At 40.0% G+C, this 27617-nt stretch overlaps 1 protein-coding gene across 2 annotated transcripts; it reads left to right on the top strand.

Annotated features, from left to right (window-relative positions):
• csrnp3 (cysteine-serine-rich nuclear protein 3) lies at positions 1-27359 on the top strand. Of its 2 annotated transcripts, XM_020644157.3 has the most exons (6): positions 1-240; positions 1063-1104; positions 19876-20044; positions 22715-22974; positions 23108-23404; positions 23537-27359. In XM_020644157.3, exons 1-6 carry the CDS (start codon positions 238-240, stop codon positions 24668-24670), a joined length of 1905 nt encoding a protein of 634 aa, XP_020499813.1. In that variant the 5' UTR covers positions 1-237; the 3' UTR covers positions 24671-27359. The 2 variants fall into 2 exon arrangements, with proteins under 2 accessions (XP_020499813.1, XP_020499814.1); XM_020644158.3 differs by lacking the exons at positions 1-240; positions 1063-1104 and adding an exon at positions 13102-13501.
• The last annotated feature ends 258 nt before the right edge of the window (positions 27360-27617 follow it).

Raw genomic sequence — 27617 nt, 5'->3', positions numbered from 1 at the left:
TCTGATGCTGCACCATTGTTTCCCGAGCAGCCGGAAGGAGGAGAGCCTGTTAAAGCTCAGTCATATGCGAAAACTGTGCCGGTTAGTGTTACAGCATTCAGGAATCCGCTTTGTTTTGTTCTTCTGGAGATAAAGCGGTGGAGGATATCAGCAGAGGAAACGTGTTAAAGACAGAAAACTGTGAAGTCCATTCAGAGAGGGGCGTCATTGACTGGCTGGTTGACAGTAACGAAATGAATGGTGAGTGTGGGAAATCTTAGATGAAAAGCCTGTAGCCTATTTAACACAGGCATGATTACATAAAAAGAAAATTATAATTTCTTTCTAACGTTATTTCTCTGTTGCATGTTGAAAATTAGAATAGCCTAATATGTGCCAGCTGTTTTGTTACCTTAAAATGTTGGGATCCATCCCTGAATGGTCTATTTGTCAAACTCTTATGGAATCACACATCATCACTGTAGGGCATCTTTTATAACAAGAGTCCATATTTTCTTTTTAGTAATTGTACAGACTTCTTGTAGACAAAAGGCTCGAGCGAATGAGTGCTGCATGTAAGAGTCATTCTATCCCTTTGTGTATTATTTTTAAGGTCGCACATGTGTGCCACACAGGCTACTAACTCAATTTTGAGCCAGCTAACTGCCAACTGGCTGAGAGCCTCTTATGCAGACCACATGGAGCAGAGAGAGAGAGAGAGAGAGAGAGAGAGAGAGAGAGAGCGAGAGAGAGAATGAGTCTGGTTCCCTGCAGAGCCTCCTGCTGAAGAGGCAGAGAGTTTGTCCCCCCCTCCTACCTCCCCGGGGAGACCCCTCCACCACCACCACAAGCCCAGAGCTATAAAAGGAAATAGTGGCTCACAAAGAGATTCAGATAAAGCTCTGTCAATCATGCATACTCCAGTGCTGGAATTGCATGATAAAAACCTGTTTTGCTGTCGATAACACATTTATTACTAAATGAAGGCCTGGTGCACTTTTTGGATATCTGGTAAATTTACAAATAGTTAAACATGATCTTCAGGTGACAGAAAACTTATATTCTCTTCTTCTGTTTCCACAGAACCAAGACGGGTTCCTACTGTGTAATCTATTTTCACTAAAGGTAAGACATGCATCTTGTCCAAATTTCTGTCTGAAATATCAGTCTTCACATCATATTAACATATTGAATCCATGCTCACAAGATAAAAATCGGGCACAACTGTTGCTACGCTGCAACAGAGGCCGCTCTGATGACAAGAGATGATACAGACAACAGTGTTCAGTCAATACAGACAGCTGTGCTACTCTCACTGGATTGTAACGGAGAGATGCTTCTGATATGAAAATGATTAAAAGAGGACTCCCCCCCTCCTGACTTTCTTTTATTACATGCTTGATTACATTGTGTTTCTAACTGTAAACGAAGCATCAGTGTGACAAACAATTGGGCGACAAACTCATCTGTTTCTCTTAGTGTTAATACATTCTTTTTTTTTAGAAGCAGTAATATCCACACATCAGCATAAACATAACAGGTTTTATATGTCAGCATCATCATCCTGTCTAACTTTTATTTTAGACATTTTTTAGAAATAAAAGGCAGCACCATTAGACCATCTCTGACCATCTCTTTGCAAAAATCATGTAGTCCAACATGCAGCACAACCTCACAACCATTTCCCTGCTTTTTCATTTAGATCTGAAACATGAAAGGGTATGTGTGTGTATTTGTGTGTGTATTTGTGTGTGTGTGTTTGGGGGAGTGGGCCTTCTCTTTCTTGAGACTTTGTGTTTTTTTTTTTCCTCCTCGATCCATCTGCTTCCTCCGTCTATCAGCACGGCGTCCTCAGAGGAGCCGAATTTAATTAGTACATGTGGCACCGAGTTAAAGGACATTGAAACATTAAGTCGATGTATTTACTTGTGAAACGTGGCATCATTAAGCTGGCTTATTTGAATAAGTGATTCAGCCGTGCTGCTATTACATACTGTAGCACAGATGGCTAAAGCCTGATAACAGTGAATGTGCTCCATTAAAGATTCACAGGAAAAGGTGTTGTGGTTTAACAGCAACGAGGAGAGTCCCTCTGCAGGAGGTGGGTGAACTGCTTTGCACGCTAAAGGTTCACATGCACAGCTCAATCAATGTGGATTCTTTTTCATGTGGGAACTGCAACGATTCATGGCTTTGAGCCCGACTTGGAGGTTTCAGGCAGATTTACTGGGAGAGGTTAAATGTTAGATTGTAAACTGGTGTTCGGGGAAGACGAGCTGGTTTTACTTTACATTAGGCAAGAAATAAAAAAAAAACATCTGCCTGAGTAGTGAATGTAGATGTTCTCTAATAACTCCAATGCCCTTTAAATGTTATAAACCTTGTTCATCATGGAAAAAATAAGAAAAAGGAATACATCAAATATAATAGATTGGCTTTTTAGTATAAAATGTCCTTTTATTATATTATGGTATAGAACTCTCTAAATTATGAAAATAAATGAAAACAATTTCTCCACCCCACTCAAGAAATTACATCATTAGATTTAGAACTTAAATTAGTAAAGACTCGATATGAAAAAGTAGCTTAACCATTAATTAAAGCCCACCCGATATATCGGCCGGCCTATAATATTGGTATCGGCTCATTTTATTGCAGAGATGTGCCGATATTACTAGACTACTATATTACTACCCCAGTATACACTCAGTAATAAGATATACAAGACGTTGTCTAAAGAATTGCAGATGTCGCCTGTTTTGTTCAGTTTTGTTTTCTCTACTTTAAAATGTAAATATTTCAATGCTAGTGAAGGTTGTACTTTGATTTTGACATGAGCAGTCTTCTGATCTGTTCTCTTGTCTCTCTTGGTGAACGTTGGTGCAGTCACTGTTGTGTCTTTGTAGTGTTGCCATGATCATCTTTATGCTCCTTTCTTGGCCAGATCTGTGTTTGAAAAAAAAAAAAAAGAATATTTGAAACATCAATTAAGCTTTAACATTACTCACATGTTTTGCTCTTGAACGCTCTCTGTGATGTTCCCTCCTCAGTCAATATTCAGTGAATTTTTCTTTTATTGTCATTGTACTTGTTTTTATTTTCAGATTTAGAATCACACTGTCGATATGTAGTAAAGCTCATAGTGTCAGCTGATATAGATAACAGAACAGCTTTGTGTGTCTCAGCAGGGTTCATGGTTTCTAATTTAGAAGCGTTTGAAGTGAATCTTTTTGTGTTCAGCTCCTTTCTGGCTGAGCTCTGAGCGTTCACGCTTCAGGATTGTGCTCTCTCAAGATGTTGCCATGACACCTATTAGGAATCTTTTGTCTGTTGCCAGTTAATTAAATGTTAAGAAAAACATATATATATTTTTTCTGCTGTAATTAGTTTTTTTTTTTTTGTTATCGCATGGTATGTCACTTTTTATTGTCTTGGCCAGGACGCTCTTGTGAAAGAGATTCTTAATCTCAATGAGTCACTTCCTGGTTAAATAAAGGTTACACATTTAAATACTTAACATAGCCAGTGAAAGCATCAGCTGATTCTGTATTTGTTTTATTTGTAAATATTCTGAAATCAGTGCAGATGATGAATTCCAGTTGTAAATTTACACTCATACTCTTATTTGACCCTACTTGTAATTCTGCTGTTTAAATTTAAAGACAGGTACTGTAAGTGATCCAAGCTACAGTAAGGAAAGCTAAAGTGAAACAGTTTTTCTCCTCAAATTAAACATTTCTTATGAAGCTGATACTAGTAAATGTTGTAGAGGATCTGAGATCAATGTTTCAGGGGCTTTAAAGCTTTCAGGGGCTACTGCTACATGATAAAAAGACGTGCAGTGATTTCTATCGGTCTTGTTGGTAAGATGACACATTCTGAGTAATAGAAATAAGTGTATGGATGTTTTCATTCTTTTTTCATTTCAGCACTGTGTAACACATTTTTGGTTAATACCCGACAGGCCAATTAATCAACAAAGAGTAATGTATTAAAAAAAACCTGTTATTAAAAGATCCAACAGATAACTTAACGTTCTCATAGACTTCTAAATAGAGGGTGTAATTGAATTGTTGTTACAAAAACAAGTCCGATTTTGAATCGAAAGGCATAAACACATACACACACCCATCAAGTACCCACGACCTATAGAGGAATCTGCATTTATCATCACAGAGTCTGTCTTGCTCTATCGTCCAATCATCACTCTTCATGAAGGTCTTTACCATAAAAAAGGAACAAAAGATACTATAATTGATTACTATAATAATCAAAATCCATACCAATAAACACAGAATGACTCTCTTTGAACTAGTTGTGTATCCTTAAAAAACATAACCAATGGTAATTTTCTTTCCCTCTAATTCACTATATACTTTTATCCCACACAGGGCTGACCCACTTCATGAATTTTCTCGGATAACATTGTGAATGTTTTGCATATTAAACCCTGATTCAAGATCTCCGCATGGTACTGCGTCTATATATAAATGATAGGGCTTGTCTGCAGAATATGAACCCCACATCCCACAGCTTTCCCCAGCCTGTGTGTGAGAGATGAAAGCAGCTCAGTCTCTGTGAAACACTTCGGCAGCTCCTGTTTCTGCCAGCAAGACCGGCTTTTTGCGAACTTTCAGGTGGCATGGGAAAAACATAGTCATAAATAAAATATAGCAGCATGAATAATTTAGGCAAAGCATTTTGATTGACATGAGGGTGAGAGGACCTGATTATGCCTGCCGCTGTGTGACTTGAATTACAGCAAATCAAAACATTAGTCTGAGTGTGGAGCTCGCTGTATGGCGTATTTTGATCTCTGCTTGTAACAACAAAGACGACTGAGGTGCTGGATGAAATGTCCTTTTGAAGATTACCTCATCAGCAGCTTTGTATCATTAAAACACAACTAGGGATTTTTGGTGTAAAAGATTGCTTTAAAAGATCGCTTATTCCCCCTCCTCCTCCCCACCGCCCCGAAAACATAAAACAAAATCATGCCAGCAGTCAAATCAGTTTACAAACTCTGATATAGGATATTCTCATTATTTCCTATTCCAAGGATGTAAAAATGTCAGGTTGATTTTGACCAGATATATAGTGGTGAAAAAGGCGTCACTCTTTGCTCTGGACCCCCTGGTTAATAAGAAACCATGCTTCCTCTATTGTTCTATGAGGAGGAAGAGCAGATCGATGATTCCCAGCACTGTAGCTGCAGGAGGGAGGCTGCAGCAGGCATCACCAGGCTGCAGCTCCTCCGTGTGCTGAGTGCTGAGCAGTGGGCTGCTCTCTCTCTCTCTCTTTCTCTCTTTCCTGCCCCCCCCCCCCCCCCCCCCCCCCGCCCTCTCCCTCCCATCCCCACCCCCTCCCTCTTTCATGTGTGTGTGGAGCGGATCTGTCTGCAGCCTGAGGCGAGTGCAAGTTAACAAATGTACAGAGCGCATGTGAAGTCTCATTTGCATAAAATCTGTGGATGTTGCTACATTTCTTTAAATGGATTCCCTTTGTGTTTGATTGTTTGATGTTTTCATTTATTTATTGTACGTGTTCAGTTCTAACAAATCTGACTAAATATGAAGATGACGGTATATTTGACGATGATCATTTGGTTATTTGCAGAATTGTTTCATCTGACCCGTATTGCAGTAGAATGGATAAGCAGCCAGTACCAATGTTTATTGTCAAGTTGAAGGTGTTTTTTCTCAGAGTGTTTAATGATTATGCGGTTGCAAATCATAGTATAGTGCAATAGCATAGTGCAAACAATCTCTATGCCGCGAAATACTGTACCTTTAATGCAGCATTTGCACATGGATTTCTGAAAAGAAGCAGAATGATCACAGGGGCTTTCCGTACGAATTGACTGTTGTTTATAATGCACAAACAACAACCCTTTGATTTGAACAATGTTTTATTTCTACTAGTATGTGGTCCTTGTGTGTTCTCCAGGGAAATATTGCAAATTATGTTTATTGTGTGTTTCCTGAACATGACGTTAGCACAGATTAAGGCAGATAGCCCCTGACCTATCAGGAGAAATCGTTCTACATGTTGCCTTTTATGTGTGTGTGTGTGTGTGTGTGTGTGTGTGTGTGTGTGTGTGTGTGTGTGTGTGTGTGTGTGTGTGTGTGTGTGTCTGTGTGTCTGTGTGTGTGTGTGTGTGTGTGTGTGTGTGTCTGTGTGTGTGTGTGTGTGTCTGTGTGTGTGTGTGTGTGTGTGTGTGTGTGTGTGTTCTCGTGGCTGGGATCCTCCACTGACATCATCTATAGCTGTATAATCATCCAGGCCACAGCCTCTCCTCAGGGGAGTCCAGCTGAGACCTACCCCCCCCCCCCCCCCCCTTTCCTTTTCTATCTCTCTGTCTATCTATTTACCTCTCTCTCTTTCCTACCTAGCTTTCTCTCTCGTTCAAGGTTGCAGTGTATGGCAGAGTGTGTCACCAGTGATGGATGAGTTCAGTCTCAGACTATGGCTGCTTGGTTCAGGATCTTTTGTGGTTTCAGGGTTTCTTTTTTTTTCTACTCTGTGATCCGATCGGTTTGTCCTACTGGAATGCAGTCTTACTAACTCAGACAGCGTCTACTGCAAAGAAAAAAAATATCTTTCTCAAATGAAGACAAAGAAAGAAAGATCTGCTGTGCCATCTGGGCTGTATAACTGTGTGCTCCATCACTGCGGAAACACTAGTTGTCTGTGCTGCGACCAGCCATATTGAATGGCACAGGCATTTGGCAGACGCAGATACAGCAGAAATTTGCAATCTAAATCAATAGAAACCAACCCAACCTCCTTTTCCCCCACTTGTACATATTTGGCAGTCGATCAAAGAAGTGCTTGATCCTCCTGTAGGAAGTGAGTCTTCTCAAATAATGATGCAAATAATTAGTGTATACATATGTAACTGGACTAATTACTGACTTACATATGTATACCTGCAAGGTTTCATGCCTGAGCAGATGGATGTTTATGTAGTAGGGGGAGGTGAGAGTGTGGAGGTAGATTGTTGCTATTAGAAACATTAAAGCTGCAATTAGAATATTTTACCACCAGGGGGCAGAAAGCCCCCCCCCCCCCCCCCCCCCCCCAAAAAAAAAAAAAAAAAAAAGATTTAAATCATTACTGTAATACTATGTTAATACTATGGGTTAATTGATGTTGTATTGCTAATGCATTTTGAATAAACACAGCCTATAGAGACACACCATCAGTGGCATCTGGATAAATATTTCTGGTTGACTGACCCAATAAAGTCCTACAATATACAACTGGTCTTCACCAGATCCTGGGCTAATATCTGGGTCTTTAGCTTACCAGTTAATTAACAATCCTCCTCCCTGTAGTAGTATGCACTTGGACTGAGAAACTTGGGAAACTAACAGGGCAGTGAGGCAGTTGGGCTCAGTGGATGCAGCCTATATATGATGTAGCTCTTTTTTTCTCCATACACAATCACTACACTTGGATTTGCTGTCAACTGACTAATACATTATTTTAGAGGAACCCACTGACCTTTAAAGGTATAATTTGCAACAATTACATATTAATATAGCAGTCATCAAATATATCCTGTCTGAATATATTTTTGAGTAATGTCTTTCTAAAAAGAAGAGTGAAGTCAAACTCCCTCTGGGTTTGTTGTTCTCAGCACTTTGTTCACACTGGCAGGAAGAGCGACAGCCCCACCCGCTCAGGGATGCTGCTGTCATCGCAAGAGTAAAACTGAAGGACAGCCAACTGACTTTCCAAATCCAGAAGAAGATCTTTAAGATGGGTCTTACAGCTGCACTTGGCTGGCACACTAATAAGGCTTTCACACTCGCAGAAAACTCCTGAAAAAACTCCTGATATTTCAGGAGGAGCTGCATGTGTGAATGCAATGGAGGGGCAGGGGAAGTAGGGTAACTGGTGTGCAGGGGGACGGAGGAGGTTTGTCCAAAGAAAAGTTTGTTTTGGTCTGAGGGGCTGCTGACATCTAATGGAAATCCACTCTGATAGTGGCATACTACCCGTATAATATTATAAGAATTATTCAAAGCAAGCAGCCCGGGTTCGAGTCCGAACTGTTGTTCCCTTTCCTTTATTTCATCATCATGTCACTCTCTCTTTCTTTTTCCACTATCCTGTCCCTCAAATAAATGCATGTTGTTGATGCATTGTTTTTGTTTATCAGTACTTACCCTGAGGGGAGACAAACTGACCAAATGTGCAAATCTATCTGTGGTTAAAGATGAGATGCAGCTCAGTCCGTAAGAATTCCTATACAAAAAACTAAAAGAAAAAATAATTTACTTCTTCTGATAAAAAAATCTTGGGTTGATTTCAGACCCTGTTGAATGGCGGCAGATGGCATTAGGATCTGTGTGATGGAACTACATAGTGAAGCTGCAACATGCATCTGATGGAAACCTGATGAAGACCCTTGGCCTTGAGCTTGAGCCTTCATTGGCTCCATCTGTTCTGTATGATATGTTAACACACTATGAGGAAGCTGTTGCGTGTTGAGGTGGATAACTGCAGCGATGAAGGTGAAAAAAGCAGTGCGGGTGCAATGACTCATTTATCCTTGATTCACTTCAGCTTCTGCCATCAAATGCTCTGATTCATGGCCAATGACGCTAAACTGTCTTTGTTATGTTGTCATGAAGCCAGACCATTCAGAGACAAATGTTTTAGTGGGCTCACTGAGGGGTTTATGCAATCATTGCTTCTAAACTTTGTACATTTACACCCTCTGGAGGGCCCGGATCACTATTTTTGTGGAGGTGACCTAGGGAATCATGGATGTTTTTGGGAAGAAGCAGGTTTGTCAGAATAAGCATAAACATAGATAGATAGATAAATAAATACTTTATTCATTCCCTGGGGGAAATTCAGGAGTGTCCCTTAGCTTACAAGACAAAAATAGAACAAACAGAGAAAACAAAACAACATTAATTTAAAACTGCATAGATATTAACGGATGATTAAAATACTAAAAGTCTTTATATTCCTAAATGCTTCTTATGAAACAAGAAAAAGGTAGACAGTGACGTTCCACCCACAGCTCCAGTCATGGGCTGCTACCATTGGCCCGTGTGTGTCTCTCCTGAACCTCTCAGTCCTGCAGTGCAGTGAAACTAGCCCTCCACTGTCCAGCTACTTCTCTGACCTGCCATGGTGTCATGACAAGGATGACTAACATTGTCAAATATATTTTGTCCTTTCTTTAACTTGGATTATCAGGTAGTCCATGTTAAAGTATCAGTTATGGGTAATCAGGTGTGTCAGAGTAAAGACAAAAGAGAAGCACTTACATGATCCTTCTGCTTCCACTTTGTTCATGAGCTGTAAAACAGTAAAAGGTGTATTATTCTAAAATAATAATAATACTTATTATTATTATCATCATATTATTCTAAAACTCATGATTCAAAAACCAGTATTCTCTGTATGAGTGGATCCAAAACAGATACAGATGCCAGTATCTGTCTCAGCCTCGGAAACTGGCTTCAATGCCATATCAAAGCAAGCACAAAGTGAGTAATGTGGTTTTTTAAATGTTATTATTATTTATTTATTAACCATTAATATTGCGCTTTTGTCTGGTATCAGAGGGTCACTTGCTGTAGCACACACTCATACTCAGAGTTTAGTTTCGGTATCTGTATAAGGAAGGAAAAAAATGTTATGAGTACATCCATATTTCTGTAAGAAATAAGAAGTATTCTTTTTATTTTCTTAATAGTTTTAAAGTGCTTTGTTTAATGATGCAATCAATCAAACATATTTTAGAATTCACCTCTCATCTGTTTCATAGGCAGTTAGGTCTTTTGTATATGAATTATTAGTTCTAAACATTTTCTTTATTCATTTTTTCCTACTATCTTTAATTCATTTGAATAAAATGAGAAAGCCCAGTGAAGGTTGGAGCAAACAAAGGTCACAGTCACTGGTGCAATAGTTTAACAAATGGCATCTCTCCAGCTTATGTGTGCAGCAATAAAGAAATGAAGATAAAAACACATTTTATCTAAGGTTCTGGACAAAATTAATTTAAAAAAAAGTTACAAAAATTTGTATTTTCTTTTACAAATAATTAATTTCACAGTGAAATACAGCTTTATTCAAATTTGAATGGAAAAACACACACCACATTATACATGGAAAAGAAAAGAGCAGTATAGAGTTTGGTTGTGTGTATCTTGTTACTTTTTAACAGCTAAATCATACATTTAAAGAATAACAATGACTCAACAACATGAATACTCACTTAATAAAAAGCATTAATGATAGTACATCAGAACAGACGTGACTCATTCATGATCATATAGTCTAATATTCTGTTTCTTTAAACTATTCTAAAAACAGTTTACTAAATTAAATCTGTCTGATGGACAACCATACCTTATTTTAAATCCACTCTAAAAAAGAAAAAGGAAATAAAAAAGCTCCTTTCTTTTGCATCAATTCTTAAAATATGTCCATCATTTTGCTGCTGTGTTTGCATTATTATGCTTTTTGCTTGTTCTTCGGTCCCTTTGATTCATCCATAGCAGCCAGCTGTAATCTTTGAGTACTCAGCACGGTCTGTCAGAGTACAGTCAGTGCAATTTCACCGGCTCTCTGTGCTCAAACTGCATATTTAAAAGGAGCCATTTCAATGGCAAAAGTCACTCTAGGACAGAATATATCCCTTAAATAATATACAATTCCCACTACAACTAGCCCAGCACTACTACTACTGCTACTAAATGTATCAGTGTAGCATAAATTGTCAGTTGACGGAAAGTCATGGTGAACAAGAAACTAAATCTTACAATGTCATGACTTAATGACATTGTTGCTGCTTTCTAATGTGTCTTAAACAGTGGCTGGATGTTGTTATAAGAGACAGACAGTACTGTGTTAGACAACAGGGCAGGAGAAGGCGTGCAGTGCTTTTCAGAGCGAGGTTCAGTGAGGACACTATAGGCTGTGGATGCAGCATATTGCAGGGTTGAATTACAAACTGTTTTCTTGATGTTGCATTAAAGCAAGAATTCGCCTAACATAAGATTGTCAAGAAAAGTCGACTTTACCTGACATTGTTAAGGAAACTGTTAAGGATCGTGTTCACATAAGAGCAAATAAAAAAGCTGCATTGTTTGCTGTGTTTGATCTTATAAAGAGTCATTTGTCTAAGTTAAGACTATAAGGCTGTTAAAAAGCCTCCAGGCTTACAGCTCTCCTGTACCAGGAAGTGAAGGACCTTTTATGTCTTTGAGTGTAAGAATGATATAATGGCTCGCTGACTGCACAATTATGACCCAGCTGACTCTATTGCAGGACTTCCTGGTAAAGGAAGTGTTGGGAGCACATTCACTTATGCATTCACTGCAGTGCTGAGAAATTACATTTCCTGTGGATGACACAGATTATGTTAATATTTCCCCTGCTCTGTATATTTGTTTTTTTTGTTTCCAACATTTCTATGTCAACATTGTATGATGTTCTGTAGATTTTAGTCTTTAGACTTCCTTTGAGCTTTTCTGTAGTCTTAATAACAGTGGATGAGGTAGTATGTGTTGACATGACCTTATCTGTATTCACTTCTTAAAGTCATTTTTTGTTTGAAAAAGTAATATTGCTGGATTTGCCAACAGTTTCACATAAACAATGTGTGATTGTATTTTTTTTTTATTCCAGTGTGATTTTCAGGTAGGCTTAATTCCAGTGGATGAGGTTGTATATATTATTTCCTAATCTAATTTGAATAGTTTTTAACAAATTTTGTAATTAGTGTACTTATTGTGCCAACATTTTTATATAAACAGTGTGTGATGATCTGTCGTCTTTTTTATTCTGAAGATACCCTTTGAGCTTTTATTTTGTAGTTTTGGATATGCACGATTAGCTGAATTAATTAATTAATCGTCATCACCGTGGCTAGAGACACTGGTTAAATGTTGTGTCTAAGCTGTAATGCAGCTACCTGCCACTAGGGCTCCTTAAAAGCTACTGCCTTAATGCTCTACAACCAGGATTCAAACCAGCACAGTGGAAAGATGACACAGAGTGATTTGGCAGTATTTTGATCTAGAAAACAGAGATAAAGTTGTTTATAGGCTTTATCAGTTTAAACTGGTATATAACCACTGGAGCGAAGCAATGCATAACCAGCAAGCACGGGCATGTGGACCAACCTGCAAGAAGGACTTATAGCAGGCCTTGTTTACACTGCTTGTGTTGGCCACACTTGACAAACCAATCTGACATTGTTTATTCGCAGACGCTGTGTTTTGGTGTTTAGCCAAGGTAAACACATTTTGCTCAAGTTTGACTGTTTTGTCTTTAACTTCAGACTACTTGAATAGTCTGAATTTGAATTTGCGATCAAACGACTTTGAAATGAGTCGCTCTGGAACATCCCTAGTTTTAATTTGGTTGAGGTGGTGTATGTCTTTATTGTCTTGGCAGTCCTCGATATATTCATGTGACAGTGTTATAGAAACATGTTATTTTCTGTAGTCTTTTGTATTTGTAATTACTTTAAGCTTTTATTTTGTAGTCTTATTTCCAGAGGATGAGGTGGTTCCGTTATTTCCTAGCTTTCTTCTACTATATATCTTCTATGGGATGTTATAGTTCCTCTCTTCCACGTGTGTGTTTAGATGTCTTCCAAGATTTTATTTTATACTTCTGGGCTCTTTTTGTTGTCGTTGTTGGCATAATTTTTTCCCCTGTTTACCTTCTCTTTACCCCGCTTTCTATCCTTCACCCTTCCCTACTCTCTCTCTCTCTCTCACTTTACCTCTTCCTCAGTCTCCTCTCCCCTTTTCCATTCCCCTCAGAAGCCCTGTTATACCCTCCTCCTCATTTTCCCACTGCCCTGATTCTTCTTTGCACCCCCCCCCCTTTTCTATCTCTCCAGCATTCTGTCTTTCTCCCTCCTTTCTCAACCCCCATACATACCTCTGCCCCCCCCCCCCTTCCTTTCCCTTACCCTGCTCATGTTGGTAAAAATATCTGCAGACAGCAGGAGCAGAGGCCCGCCTGACTCTCTCTTGCTCTCGCTCTCTCTCTCGCTCTCGCTCTCGCTCTCTCTCTCTCTAAGACATCCCACCCATGTGATCTCACAGGCTGCCTCTGCTCTGCTCCACTCTATGCTCCAGTCAGTCTCCTGCCTTTCAGCCGGCTGCAGCTAATGAGCCTTTGTGTGGCCAAAGAGAGAGAGAGAGAGAGAGAGAGAGAGAGAGAGAGAGAGAGAGGAACACAGTGACAGACAGGGGGGTTTAAGTGAGAAAGACTGCCGACTTGCAACAATAAAAGCATATGTGCAGCCAGTGCTGGAAAATTACAAGCCTCTCTCTCACACATACTCGTGCACCTTTTTTCCTCTCATGAAGCTCAGGGGTCGCTGCAAGTCAGTGGACTGAAACCAACTGAGGAACCTCTTCATTCAGCATGTTTCACCTGCTTTTTGAATAGCCACTTTTTTTTGTTTTACTGTGTGGCTGAGCTGCTGTGAGAAGAGGTGAAAGGAGTCACAGGCTGCCAGTGGATACAGGTCAGTTCTTCCTGTGAGGGCCAGCACACACACACACACACACACACACACACACACACACAGAGGAGTGTAATGTGAACATTGCAGGACTGATGTGTCATGACTGGCTCCAGATGCCATAGGCTTGTTGGCGTCACTTGGCATGAGTGTTTGTAAGCCTTGTGTTGTCACATCAGTTTATGGTGATTGTGGGAAGCCTGGTGAATGACGAGGTGAAAAATAATTGTCTGAGCGCTGTTGATTAAGAAAAAAAAAAAAAGAGTTGGGTTGTGTGCACAGGAAATCAAACATAGGGAGGGGCTTTCCAAGCTGCCTTTTGCTGCATTATTTCTCTGGGATTTTTTTCCTCCCTGGTACTGTTATAGTGCACGCTGCCCAGCCATGATTACTGTTAAGGCAACAGAGAAGACAAAGAAAGAGCTGTTGTAGAGGAGCAACAACCTCTGGTTTTTATTTAACCGTGATGAAAGAGGTTCACCCTAGATTACCCACAACTCTGTGCCTCATGATGTCATGCAAGGGTTTAACTTCACATGCTGTTATAACAATCAAATACACTTAGAATACATTACTCTGTGACAGAAGATGTTGTTAAAAACGAAACACTATTTTCTGAGATGAATTGGTGCTGACATTGATGCTCTAGTATAAAGAACCCTTATACACAGTATGTGGCACACTGTCATATGGGAAAGCACTGGTTGTGAGAGTACATTATAATCTCCATGGAAACGGTTTTTGGTATCAAAGCCTTAGCGCAGCATCAGCTGAGGGCTAAGAATATGAAAAAGGTTTTCCAACAATGGTTTCCAATTAGAACCCTGGCTAGGAAGGAAATAAAATTGCACAGGGTCATTTCAGCTGGAAATTTCCACTCCTCTCTTGTGTCACAACAAACGATGTGATTTGGGAATTCAATTTTATTTTTGCAGGTTTAAAGTTAGATGAGCAGCTGCTGTTGATCAGCATGTTAACTCTCTCCAGACTAATTTAATTTATTCTAGGATTAATTTAGGAGTTAATGTCACTACTGTGTGGTCATAATAATTCACAGGAAAAAGTTAATTATGTGGCTGCAACAAATGTTTGTTATCTTCTTTCTGTTGGTTATTTTCATGATCATTTAGTTAATTGCTTAATCTATAAAATGTTCATCCAGTTTTGACAGATTCCAAAGTGACACTTCACCCTGATTACCAGCAGGTCATACACCAAGGCTTTCATGCACAATTTGACAAAAGCAGCCAGTGCTTATAATGAAGAATCTGTAACCAACAAATGTTCCTCATTTGGGTTTAAATAAAAAATCAACAAAACAGTGAATCTATTATCAAAATGATCTATCTATATTCAATTGACTTTATGGGTTAAAGGATTAATTGTTGCAGTGCTAGTAGATTGTAGAGATTAGGAGAGCACCATATGAGAAAAATATCCGATGCGCCCAAACTTTGTTGAATATTGAGATATGAAGTGACAATGAAAGAGTACAAATTACTCAGGTTTGAAACGTGTTCAATGAGTCCAAAATCCTATTAAACTGGGAGTAGCTGATAGCTGGTTTATGTTTCATTTAGCTGCATCGAAATGGTGTCAAGGCATTATTCTCAGGCCTCCATCCAAAAGGTGAAATGTAAACTTGCTAAGTGAGAAAGCAATTCTTCTTATTTATCATTTCAAATGCTATTATTGCAATAACAATGACATTGCAATTATTTGTGCAGCCCTAGTAGAGATGTCCCCATATACCATATTTTCACCTTCTGATAATAATTCAGATACCTAAAATGAAGTATTGTCTGATACAGAGTACCCCTTTGAAACCAGTAGATAAAACAAATTTATATCGGTGGGCAAGTAATGATTGCTAAAATTTTGCCAGCTTTTGTTTCCATTTATGCTCGCACAAGACAATGAAGCAGACATGTAATGGTATCAGATCAATGCGTTGATTGGCATACTATCAGATACTGCATTTTAGACTATACTGAAAGCCTATCCCAATACTGGTACTGGTACCTATATTGTGACTGACTAGTAGACTGATGGTTTTCTTGTCAGCCGGCTCAGTTATTGCCTCACATCTAAAAGATGATAAGCTCTTGCTCCTACATATTTCACTTCTAAATGAACAAATTAATTCTTTCTTGAAATAAATCTCTTCAGTGAGGTTACCCTGACAGGCTCTTCTCTCCTCCGCTTTCTCTCAGACGGAGGACGCCTCACATTCCTCAGTTGTAGGTAGAGTTATTGACTCTGGAGCGTCTCCAAACGCTGCCGGTGCCATGTCACTGCGCTGAACAAGCAGAGCCTCCTGGGAACAATGACCCCCCTCTGGCTGGCAGTGCTCTTCCTCTCTGGGCTGCACCTCTTTTTTCTCTCTGGCAGCACGCCTCTCAGGCAGCATTTGCATCTGTAATGACTCGATAGCAGAGCTCAGATGAAACACACTGTGGTTGTCTGTGAATGGAAACTCCCCCACAAGCTGCTCTGGCAGATAGACAAGAGTGGGACTGGGTGAAGATGCATGCTGTCTTTACTGATTCCAGCTTCCAGGAGTGAAAGCAAGGAGGGAAAAGCTGCCAGTCATAGCATCCTTGCTGTGTTGTTGGGTTTATTTTTTGAGGAGTGACATGACGTTCCAGCTAATGCTGCAAAAGGATCGTCAGCCAAACACATTAAAGGACTACATTTCAAGTATGTATGTGATTAGAAAATAGTCTTTATTATTAAATAAATCCTTCAATATAACAACTATTACACATTGAGGAATTGTAAAAGGAATCTTGTTTAAAGAGAAACCACAGTCATCAAAAGAATCTATTGTTTGGCAGTGAGAGTGCAGAGCCAGCTCCAGTGTAGAGCTGATTAGTTTCAGTGTAGTTGACTGATGAGCTTGTTCTTGTTTATTTGTCTAATTGCATCATCAGTCAGAGGGAGTTAATGGCCGCTCAATTGACATTGAAGTGGTCTGTAACACTTCTAACACCACTGCCTCTGCATGTGTAAGTGCTCCAATTAAAAACATTTATCTGCACCTGCACAGATGGACATGAATATTTCCTGATTTCTTTTTGCTGCATTACATGGCTGTACAGTGTAGCCTGTTCAAAACACGTGCACTTTGTGACATCACCAATGGGTTTGCTGAAGAAGACTTATGAAGCCAAATCCTGACTCCTGGCTAACTTCCCATTGATGGTGAAGCAGGCAAAGAGATATTCACGGAGGCAGGACATTAATGTCTTAGTTGTTAAAACTCACCTGTCTAGCTTGTCTTCTAGCTATCATATTCCAAATAATAAAAACAACAATAACAAAGGCAACAGTTGGAGGTCAGTAATGGGATTTAGCTAAAGTAAGGCCCGCCTCTTGGCCATCAGCTAAAATGCCTGCCAATTAAAACACTTGTTGTCATGATTTGGTCTTATTTAGTTTTGTATTTCAGCGTTTAGGTTTCCATGTTTTAATTTCTCCTGTCCATCCTAGTGTTGCTTGTTTCCCTTGTGTGTTTTTGTCTTAATGTTTCATAGTTTAGTCTTAAGTGTTTCCTGTTTTATCTTTTAGTTTCTTATCCTTGTGTTTCTTTGTTCTAGTAGTTATGTTATATTCTTGAGTTCTCTGTGTATCTTAGTGTTTCTTGATTTATGTTGTAGTTCTAGTAACCAGTGTTTCTTTCACCTGTGTCTAGCTAGTGTTTCTTCATTCATTGTCATTTGTCGGTGTTGTATGTCGGATGTTAGTTGTTGTCAGAGTTGACCAGTGTTAGTCGTTCCTGTGTGATCCCTCGTGGCTTCTTGTATTCCCTTTTTGGTTTGAACAAAGTAAGTTTTTGTTTTTGCCTTTTTTTTGTTAAAGCTAATTATTTTTGTTTGATCTGCATTTGGGTCCAGTTCATATGTTTTCAACACCCGTGACACTTATTGTGCCTAATTATGTAACTCTTTGCCTCAAAACACTCAGAACAGATGAGTTATAAAACATTAACAGCACATACAGCTTTTACCAATAATGAAAGAGATATTGACAGCAAAACCATTTTTTTAACTTGGCTGTAAACATGCTTTTTTTAACCACTGTAGAAATGAGCATTTTAATATGGGATTTAATGGGGATGCATTGGATTTTGAGCCAGCTTGACGTTTTTTGCACTTTGGTGTTGGCTTCTATTCTAAACACCAGGTTGCCACTTGGGCTTTACCTGATTTAAATGCATTACATATTATTATTATCATGGACCTCCTCGACTGCACTATCTGAGGCGAGACCGAGACGACCCGTCTGTCCCAGTTGTCCTCCAACGGAGCACGCCACCTCGTGCTCAGCCACGGCACGGCTGCCCACCTCTAGGTGACGGTTCTTCGGCAAACACATTGTTTCTCTTATCTAAAAAAAAGTTAACAACCACAAAAAAGTTAACAACCACAGTTTTACTTAGTTTCTAAAATAAATCAAAAGTTACTAACTTGTTGAAGTTGTAGTAATGTAGTAATGGTTGTTTTTCACTGATGGGCCTACAGCAGAGCAATATCTGCTGATAAATCTTTGCAATTTTCAATGCTTTTTGATTGATAAAGATCAACATCTACCTTTTGTCATCGTCATTGACGGCTGGCGCTTAGGGTCAAGTGTCATCCTTCTTAGTCCTTGTGGAACTTCAGGTGAGCGAAGAGGTCCAGAGTGCACTGCAGATCCTTCTCTGAATGGGCCATGATTGAATTGCTGTCGGCACACTGTAGCTATGAGATGGCAAGGCTCTGAGCCTGATTATGTTGAGATGTTTTCCATTGGTTCTTTACTCAAATGTTGACTGCTTCAGGTAAGTGCTGACCAATAAGATGGTGAATAACGAAAATTGAGCCAGCCAGGTTTCAGACAGCACCGCAATATCAACCAAGAATCTCCTTAGCTCTCTTGTAATGCTGCCTTTTGGTGGGATCACTGGATTTGTTGTCCATTAAGGTCGATATGTCCCAGGCAGCGATGTGTGAATTTTGATGTTTTTTACTGTGTGATGGTGATCTCTTTGGATGTCGTAGTCCAGGCAAGAGTTTTTGAGGCAGACTTTGTTCAGGGCACCTTCTCCAGCACCCTTCCCTACAGGGGTGGGCAGAGTGGATCCTAAATAGGGCTGCTCAGTCATGGGTGCTCTTTCTGCCTCAGTCCAAGAGATTAATCACTGAATCAAACACTAACTGCCTCTGTGCCAGTTTGTGACGGGGAGCTTCCAGACTTCACAGTCCTGCCTCCATCACCACTTCCTGGTCGCCACAGGACTTTGAATCGGGATAATAAATGGTGTGGTTCTCTATCGGGAGGACGCCTGCATGGGATATCTCTGAATGTGGAAAGGCTTGGTGCGCCTGGAGCTACAATACAGAACTTGGCAGAGGGGGACCAGGTTCTAATAGCATGAGCCTTTGACGATTGGGGACCACCATCTGTAGCAGCTGTCAGCTGTCATCCTCTGCCACTTTAGCTGTTGAGGCCCTGTGGATGGATCACACTTTGTCTGGAGTCTCCCCCTCATCCTTGCTGCTGTGGGTGATCCTACCAGCAGCATAGTTCCAGATGGCATCCCTCTTAGATTCATTGGAACACTGAAGCTTGTCCAACATGGCAAGGTGGCGACCCAAAGGCGAAGACATCTAGCTTTGAATGGATGGCAAAACACAGTTCATAGAAAAGCTTTTTCTTATTTTTATTTTTTTCAGTAAACGGCATCTGACTGAAGAGAAGCTCATTACAGACGTACAGGAACGCATATCATTATGCTGTCAACAGCAGCTTCACCGATTCCTCCTCTGGAGCTGCAGGGTGCAGGATGTTTTGCCACACTTCAGTAGCTCCTTGGAAATGCAGATCAGCATCTCTGTGCACCTGTGCATTTGTTTAGAAAAAGCTGCAACATCGTGTTCCCTTTTCTACCTAACACATATTAAACAACTAGATGTTTGGTTTTAATTGTAAATCAAGTATTCATTCTCAATTTGATTAAATGCAACCACGTGAAGCAGTGCAGGACATGATGGTCAAGCTTTTTCTTTCTCCATCCTCTCTAATCAGAAACAGTGGAATGAACTTCCTGTAAGGCAGATGTTGTATGTAATTAGCAGCTTTCTCCTTCCATCCCAGCTCCTTTGTGCCAAGGTGATCAATCGCCCAGGGATCGTCTGGGAGCTGGGATAGCGGTGGGAGAGATTGTGAGTGTGTGTGTTTGTGTGTTGGAGAGGGGGACGTGAGGGGAGTCTGGGTCTCATTGCTAATTGAGTGTGCTGAGGATTATGAGGGCCCCTAAACTGGATCTGAAATCTCTCTCTCTCTCTCTCTCTCTCTCTCTCTCTCTCTCTCTCTTGTCTGTCTGTCTGTTTCAGGTGCAGATGCAGCGGGCCATGAGCGGAATACTGAAGAGGAAATTTGAGGAGGTAGAAGCCTCCTCCTCCCCGTGCTCTTCCTTGCGGGAGTCTGATGATGAGGTCTCATGCAGCGAGAGCGGGGATAGCAGTGACAGTGTCAACCCCTCCGCCTCGAGCCCTTTTACCCGTGAGTGCCTTGTGTCTTTTAGATTTGAGCAGCGTGAGGCTAAAAGTTAATGTCATCGTATCATGACCGGGAAAACAAAGCCAAAACACTGAAAGTGATTTGTAATCAAGGTGGAGAAAATTCAGAGACAGTTGGGTTTTGTAATTAACAATCAATGCAGGATGCAGGTGAAAGAAAACAAATGTGCATGTCTGTTGATTTGGGACTGTATAATGCATTTACAGTAATGGCCTTGCAGGAGAGGAGAGGAGAGGAGAGGAGGAGAGGGTGCTGTAATAAAGGAAGGAGCCTCATTAGGAACAGCTTCAGTACACAGACACAGTCAGATGAATGAGGTGATGCAGTCTCAAGCTGTGTTTGTGCAACACTGCTGGCACTGTACATGTAATTGTGTAGCTTTCCAGGATAACTACATTAGTAGTAGATGGGGTCATTATGTTTTATTTTGTATAAATTATAAACTAGCAAATACACACTCAAAGGGAACAGTGTTTTATTACCCAATTCGTTGTTCTGTCACAATGTCATGTCTTTAAATGTCTTGACGAACACACAAAACCCAAACAGTACTCTTATAATCTGCTCTAATATGGCAGAAGAAGGGTCTATGAGATGGCTGTCTCTGGAGTGATTATTTAATGGGCAACAGAGCTCCATGCTGTTTATTAGAAGGCTGAATTACAATTTATGTTAAAAAAGTACTTGCTAATTTTGTAGAGAAAGGTTTAAAGATAGCTTGTTAAGATCGAAATAATTCTTAAACTTACTTCAAAGCTAATTTTACAAGGCGTCAGATTTCTTTAGTTGCACATTTAAACAGAAATCCTTTATGGCTCTTGGTGTCACAAGATTTGAAAACATCGATGATTTCATAGATTTTGTAAATGATCTTAAATTAGTCGAGAATAAAAAGTCAAGAATGAATCACAATTTCATTTGTCATGTCCTTATTATGATAAGTAAAAGTCATTTGATAGATTTAATGTATGTTCAAAGTCCTGACAAAGTTAAACACAAATCAAGTTCAGTTTACTAAATAATTATTCTGTGAAGCTACTTATTTTGCTTTTAAATATGTATATGCTCCTGAAGAGCTCTGCTGCTTCAAGATTTCAAGAGAATTCCTGACTTTAATGGAATTTAATGGTTAATGATTAATTAACTTAATCGAGGATAAAACCAACAACAAACACGCACATTTCCTCTGTAGGTTCAAATAGACATTTGTGTCATTTCTACTGTAAGTGATGTGGGTGAATTTGTGAATCTCAACATTTAAGGGATGAGACAGAATCTAATACATTGGTCATTAAGTAATTATTTTTTGGGTACAAGCTTGTGCCAAACAAATCTTAATGATACAATTCTTAATTTATAAAAGAAAGGACTCATCTAGTGAAGTACATGTGCACACTCTGGAGTAAAGTAGTAAAAAAGTAATAAAAAAAATAATTTTGTAATCTCTTTTAATAGATGCAATATCAGCTCTTAATTTGTGATTCAATGATGCACTATATTCTGTCTGAAGGACATGCAGATGAGTGACAGCCCCCCCCCCCCCCCCCCCCGTGTATTGAGACATAAATAGGGTGCTACGTCCCTCGAGGCTCAGCTTGGCCTCTGTGTCAGCTGCAGCTGCTGGTAGCTAACAGCAACATGAGGAGCTGTGCACTGTGAAGACTTCTCTCCTGCGAAGTGACATGTGCATAAACAGAAATTGACTGTCTTGGCGGAGAGACGCAACAATTAAGTCTTAAGTGCTTTTACATCCTGAGCTGTTGCGTTAGGGAGAGAAGAAAATACCATCTGTAATGTGTTTGTTTTTGTGTGAGAAGTAGTTCAGGAGCGTATAAAGGGCAAAGGAACGCTTGCTGATTATAGCCTGCAAAACCGAAAAATACCTGTGAGATGTTCTTTTTTTTTTCATATATGCTTTAATGTAGACACCCCTCAAACTGGTGATTACATAAACCTTAGCATCTGTAAACTGTTTTGACACTTAAAACAAGCTGTTTGAATTACAGTTTGTAGATAATTGGAGTCAGCTCAGTCGAACAGTTCAGCCTCTTTAATGAAATGCATTGTCCCTCCTGTGTGCGGTGGTGGAGAGCTGCTGGAAGCAGATGGTTTCGATTTGTCCTGTCTGTCTGATATGCAGTGAACGCTGGGAACACCATCTCTGTGTACCAGTGCTCTTCATTTCTGGGCCAGGCAGAGGATTATTTATGCTCCACCGTTGCCCTCCTCTCCTCTCTGCTCCCCCTCCTCCTGTGGCTCTCTCCTTAAAAAGACACACTGAGGGCTCCCATGCCAAGCAGAAGCAGGAAGATGTGATGAAATCCTTCCCCAACAAAGCTGTGCTAAGAGATGTAGAGGCTCCAAGCTGGCAAGAAAGAAGTCCTCAAATTTCAGGCATTGAAGAACAATACCCTCAGCTAGTCTGTGTCCCACATTTAGCCATAGAAATGTCACTTGTCTTAATAGGCTTTTAGTGGATAAAGTCAAACATGAAAGAATGTATAATGATTCAAAAAAACAGAATGTACTGGAAGTGGTCTTGACGCATTGATTCTTTGTGTCTAATTCTTCCTCGTTGGATTAATGAACTGTCAAAACTGTTTAAAAGCCGGATGAAAAGGACTTTTTAAACATTCCAGTTTTCCTTTGTAGCGGACTCGATACTAAAGAGAGAGAAGCGCCTACGCACCAGGAGGGTGCATTTTGAGAAAGTCACTGTGTACTACTTTGGCCGGCGGCAAGGCTTCACCAGCGTGCCGAGCCAGGGTGGCAGCACGCTTGGCATGTCCAACAGGCACAGCTGGATCCGGCAGTACTCCTTGGGTGAGTTTGCCCTGGAGCAGGAGAGGATCCACAGAGATATGCTCCGAGATCACTTGAAGGAGGAGAAACTCAACTCAATCAAACTCAAGGTAAAAACCTTTTTAAAGAATAATTCAACTATGAAATATGTACTGCTTTGAAAACGATTTGGTCCAAAAGCTTCTTCATTTTTAAATTGGATCTTTTGAATAAAAATTCATTGGCTGTTTCCTTCTTTTTCAGCTGACTAAGAACGGCACAGTGGAGTCTGAGGAGGCTGACACACTCACAGCAGAGGACATCTCTGACGACGACATCGATCTGGACAACACCGAAGTGGACGAGTACTTCTTCCTGCAGCCGCTTACCACTAAAAAGCGACGGGCACTGCTGCGCTCCTCTGGGGTGAAGAAGATTGACGTGGAAGAGAAACATGAACTGCGCTCCATCAGGATGTCCAGAGAGGACTGCGGCTGCGATTGCAGAATCTTCTGCGATCCAGAGACCTGTGCCTGCAGCATCGCGGGGATCAAATGCCAGGTAAGTCCCATGACACAAATATTTTGAGTTTTACACTTGAAAACAGAAAAAAGGTAGTGTAAAATAAAGAAAAGCTGCAGGGATCAATTACTGATGTTATGCTGGTGACTGTTCAACATATCATTTCCTCAGGTGGACCGTATGTCATTCCCATGTGGCTGCTCCAAAGAGGGCTGCAGCAATTCAACAGGCAGAGTGGAGTTTAACCCCATCCGTGTAAGAACACATTTCTTGCACACCATAATGAAGCTGGAGCTGGAAAAGAGTCGCGAGCAGCAGCAGTCATCCCCCGCAAACGGTTACCACGGTGACACCAACGACCTGGGCGGCCCTCTGGTCCAGTCCCAGCACAGGTTGGAGTACTCTCTGTCGGATTCTGTTCCACAAACGACTGCGATGCACCTTCAGACTGCGGCCGACATGGAGGAGCCTCTAGATGACGAGGAGGACGAGGAAGATGAAGAAGACGATGAGGAGGAGGAGGAAGAGGAGAATGAAGAAGATGAAGAGGACGAGGAGGATAGCAGCAGTGTGTGCAGCGCGCTGTCCGACTCCAGCACGCAGAGCTTAGCAAACGGCGACTCTGAGGACGAGGAAGAGGACGAGGAGGAGGATGAAGAAGAGAATTCTGAGAACTTGGGAAACCAACCAGTGAATCATACTGAGGTGGTTCCATTGTCTTCTGTGCTTTGCTTCAATAATGCACCGCATGAAAACAACATGAACGGAAACAGTTATTTAATGAACTCTTCCTCGGCTGAGTACTACAAGCTGGGGAGCTCCTGTACGGTTGCTAACAGTCAAACCAGTCAACCCAGTGAACCCTACAGTGAAGCCTTAGCATTCCATGATCCGGTCAGCACAACTAACAGTAGCGTATCCCAAGGACCTTTTAACATGTCTGCCGAACAGTACATAGACTACTCCAATCAGGCTGAGCAAAAATACAATAATGCTAATCACAATTTCACTCTGACCAATGGCTCTCTGGCCACCCCTTTGACCTGCTCCACAACTGATACAGAAAACAAGGTGTCCAAAGTGACATTTGTGGAGCAGCCGGACAACCAGAACCAGCCCCAATTTCAGAACTACCTGAACAATAACTCACAGGATTCCTACAGCAGCCACAGCTCCGGTATGACAGCCGATCAGCCACAGCAAGAGTCCACTATTAATAATGGCCATTCTGACCTGACCTTACTGGCAAGCAATGCTAAGAACCTCCCTTTACCAGACCATTGCCCCGAGGTCACAGCCATTTAGTGGGCCTCACCTTTCAAAGTGTTCTTTCATTATTATGTCTTAACTTGAGCCTGACCAAGTGGCATTTCAAGGAAACATAATCATGACCTTTTTGTATTATGTGACCTTTAATTCCAAAGCAATTGACACCAATGTAGTACATTTAACACTTGCTATTAAAAAGACCTTGACCATATTCAACCATCAGCCATTTCTTCTGACTTCATACTTTGGATGGGAAACTCAAAGGCTGTGTGTCATAATGCTGTGTTCCAGGTTATAAGTTGAATAATAATGTGTGAGTGAAAAAACTGCCATCATTCCCTTGCTTCAACTTTAAAATCAATTAACAATGAATCACTTGAATCACAACAACATATTAAAAACCAATAAGCTACCTCTAGACAACTGTTATTTTTATCAGACCCTTTCTAGCTAACAGCTAGTTAGCAAGTGTCTTGTTTATGTTACCATTTGAATACACCGTACGATATTAAAGGAAAGGTGTACATTCCTAGCTTACAGAAAATGTAGCTGGCTAATGGTGATGTGTGCTAGCCAACTGTTAGCTCAGATGGCCATCGATTAAACTAGCTGGCTAATGGTAATGTAAGCTTGCTAACAGTGATTTCAGCAGGCTAACAGAAATCGGGCTAGTTCGTGGTTAAATGCTTTGACTGACTAGCTTACTGGTTATCTGGTTATATCAAATGTTGTTTTTAACCTTTTGTGTGCCACAGGAATTACAATTTTCACTTTTTTAGTTGCTGATGAAAGGGGAGTGGTGAAATGCTAACAATGTCAGATTCCCTGATAAGAATCCCGGAACACTGACTATAACAGCAAGATAGCATTTGAGCTTTCTAAACCAAGCATTACTTCAGAGGAAAAGGCCACTTGGTGAATATGGTGACTAGTTTCAGCATGGAAATGTTATGGAGGAATTAGTTCCTGAGCGTTTCTAAACTACAGTGTGTGCTTAACTGCGAGATATACTAAAACACAACCACTTACAAACATGTCATGCTGTGCAACGTATCATGTAATCTAAATGTAAAGTTCTAGTTTTAAGCAGATATTGTATTGTAGATGGAACTTTTCTATGTCTAATGTATTTGTCAAATGTGAAAAAAGGTTTATTGTTGCTTAATTTATTGTTTCTTAATTATGTGTATACTTATCTATTGTAAATGTTTTATAATAAGCATGCTGTTTTTGGGAATCTCAGTGACATTAAGAGTCGGGAGGGGGGGTTGCCATTGTTTTACATGAAAATGTGTTGTATACATGCTGTACATTTCTGTTCTTTTTGTCACAATAATATGCTTTTCTATGTTTTTGAAAAGCATGAAAAAGCCTGAATTCTTGTTTGTATGTTTGTAATACAATGTCTTAAAATAGCATACAATGTCAATTCACAGCCTTTTGCACTTGTGTGTTGGGAGTCCAGTGGCATGCAGATTTAAACATCACTTGAATGGTGGGAAAATATGGCCCCTTGTTATATTTCCCTACTGTTTACTTTGAGAACTCCACAATTAAAGGTGCCACAAGAAATTAGGATTGTTTCTTAAAAGATTATCGTGAATACAGGGATACTGATAAATAGCACTTTGACATATCTCCAACAGTATGAGAAGCTCATAGACAACAGGACACTATCTACCATTGAATTAACATAATTAGCATCATTTGAAAAGTATCAGTAACCACTCTCCATTTAAGTTCTGGAGACAAATGATTGAACCCTACTATCTCAGTATTTTATAACTGAAGTGGTTATTGGATTTCTGCCTCGGGAAAGTTGTCTAAGCTGCAATCCGCTGTCTAATAACTGAGGTGTTTATTTATGTGGCTCCAGTCATGATGTTTATTTGTTCTACTGGTGTGCAATAGCTTAAGAGTTTTTAATAGGCATTCCCTTTTAGAGAAAACCCTCAATGAAATGAACTGATATTCCCTTTAATTTACCATCAAGGTACTTCATATTGGTACACTTTTTGTTGAATAATGAACATGACAGTTTTACTAATTGTATATTGAGGAGACAAATGTTCAAGGTTGACAATCAAAATTATTAAGAAATTCATATCAGTCATTTACAGATATACAGTATGAGTCCTGAGTCCAAGTATGAGCCATTGAAAATATATTTAACAGCCAGATTTTTTAAAACTGTTTGCCAAAAATCTGTAAATAAGCTTTTGGAACATGTTTTCTATGAAATCCCAACAAAAAAGAAAAAGGATTGACTGCTCAAAAATGTGAGGATTGACTGTGCTAATTTAGAGAACAGTATTACGGTATTATGTTGCTGAAGTTCTTTACCTTGAGCGCTTTGCTGCTGCATGAATAAAGATAATCGTCATCCTTCAGGCTTTCAAATATCTGCCATCTTTTGGAATCAGAAAGGGTCATTGCTGGTTTTTTGTTGATCGTGTGTGACTGATAAGTAGCTGGGACCTTTCACATCACTGTGGTGGTACAAAACAAGCTTACAGGCAATCAGAGGCATCAACACGGTTTATGTAACAAATAAATGTTGCCAAAACATTCAGTGTGAGAAGGCTATACAGTGACACTGCATCCAGTTAAGAATCCTGTGTTGAATTTTATTTTCCGGTATTTATTATGAATGATATATTGAAATGTGTATTTATTGTGGTTTTACTAAAAGTCTGTGATGAGTAAATTGATTCACTATCTTAAATTTGTCTTTTGTTTCATGCAGGTTGTGTTTGAAAAGCTTCATGTGCCTGATTTATTTGTTATTCTGTCAAAGATAAACATTTTGCACAAAATGCTACACCACTTTTTTTATTTGTTTTTCAAACTGTAGATATAAATCAGACTGCATTTTCAGTTACTCCATTAAACATGATTTTGAAATAAATTAAATTCAAATTGTTAGTCAACTTTGTACAGCTCAATAATGTCTTAGTGCAAAGTGCCCTCTGCAGGTCATTCA

The sequence above is a fragment of the Labrus bergylta genome, chromosome 13 (genome assembly GCF_963930695.1).
Source record: "Labrus bergylta chromosome 13, fLabBer1.1, whole genome shotgun sequence".
NCBI lineage: Eukaryota > Metazoa > Chordata > Actinopteri > Labriformes > Labridae > Labrus > Labrus bergylta.
The sequence above is the reverse complement of the archived record's forward strand: the minus strand, read 5'-3'. Positions and strand labels throughout refer to the sequence as shown.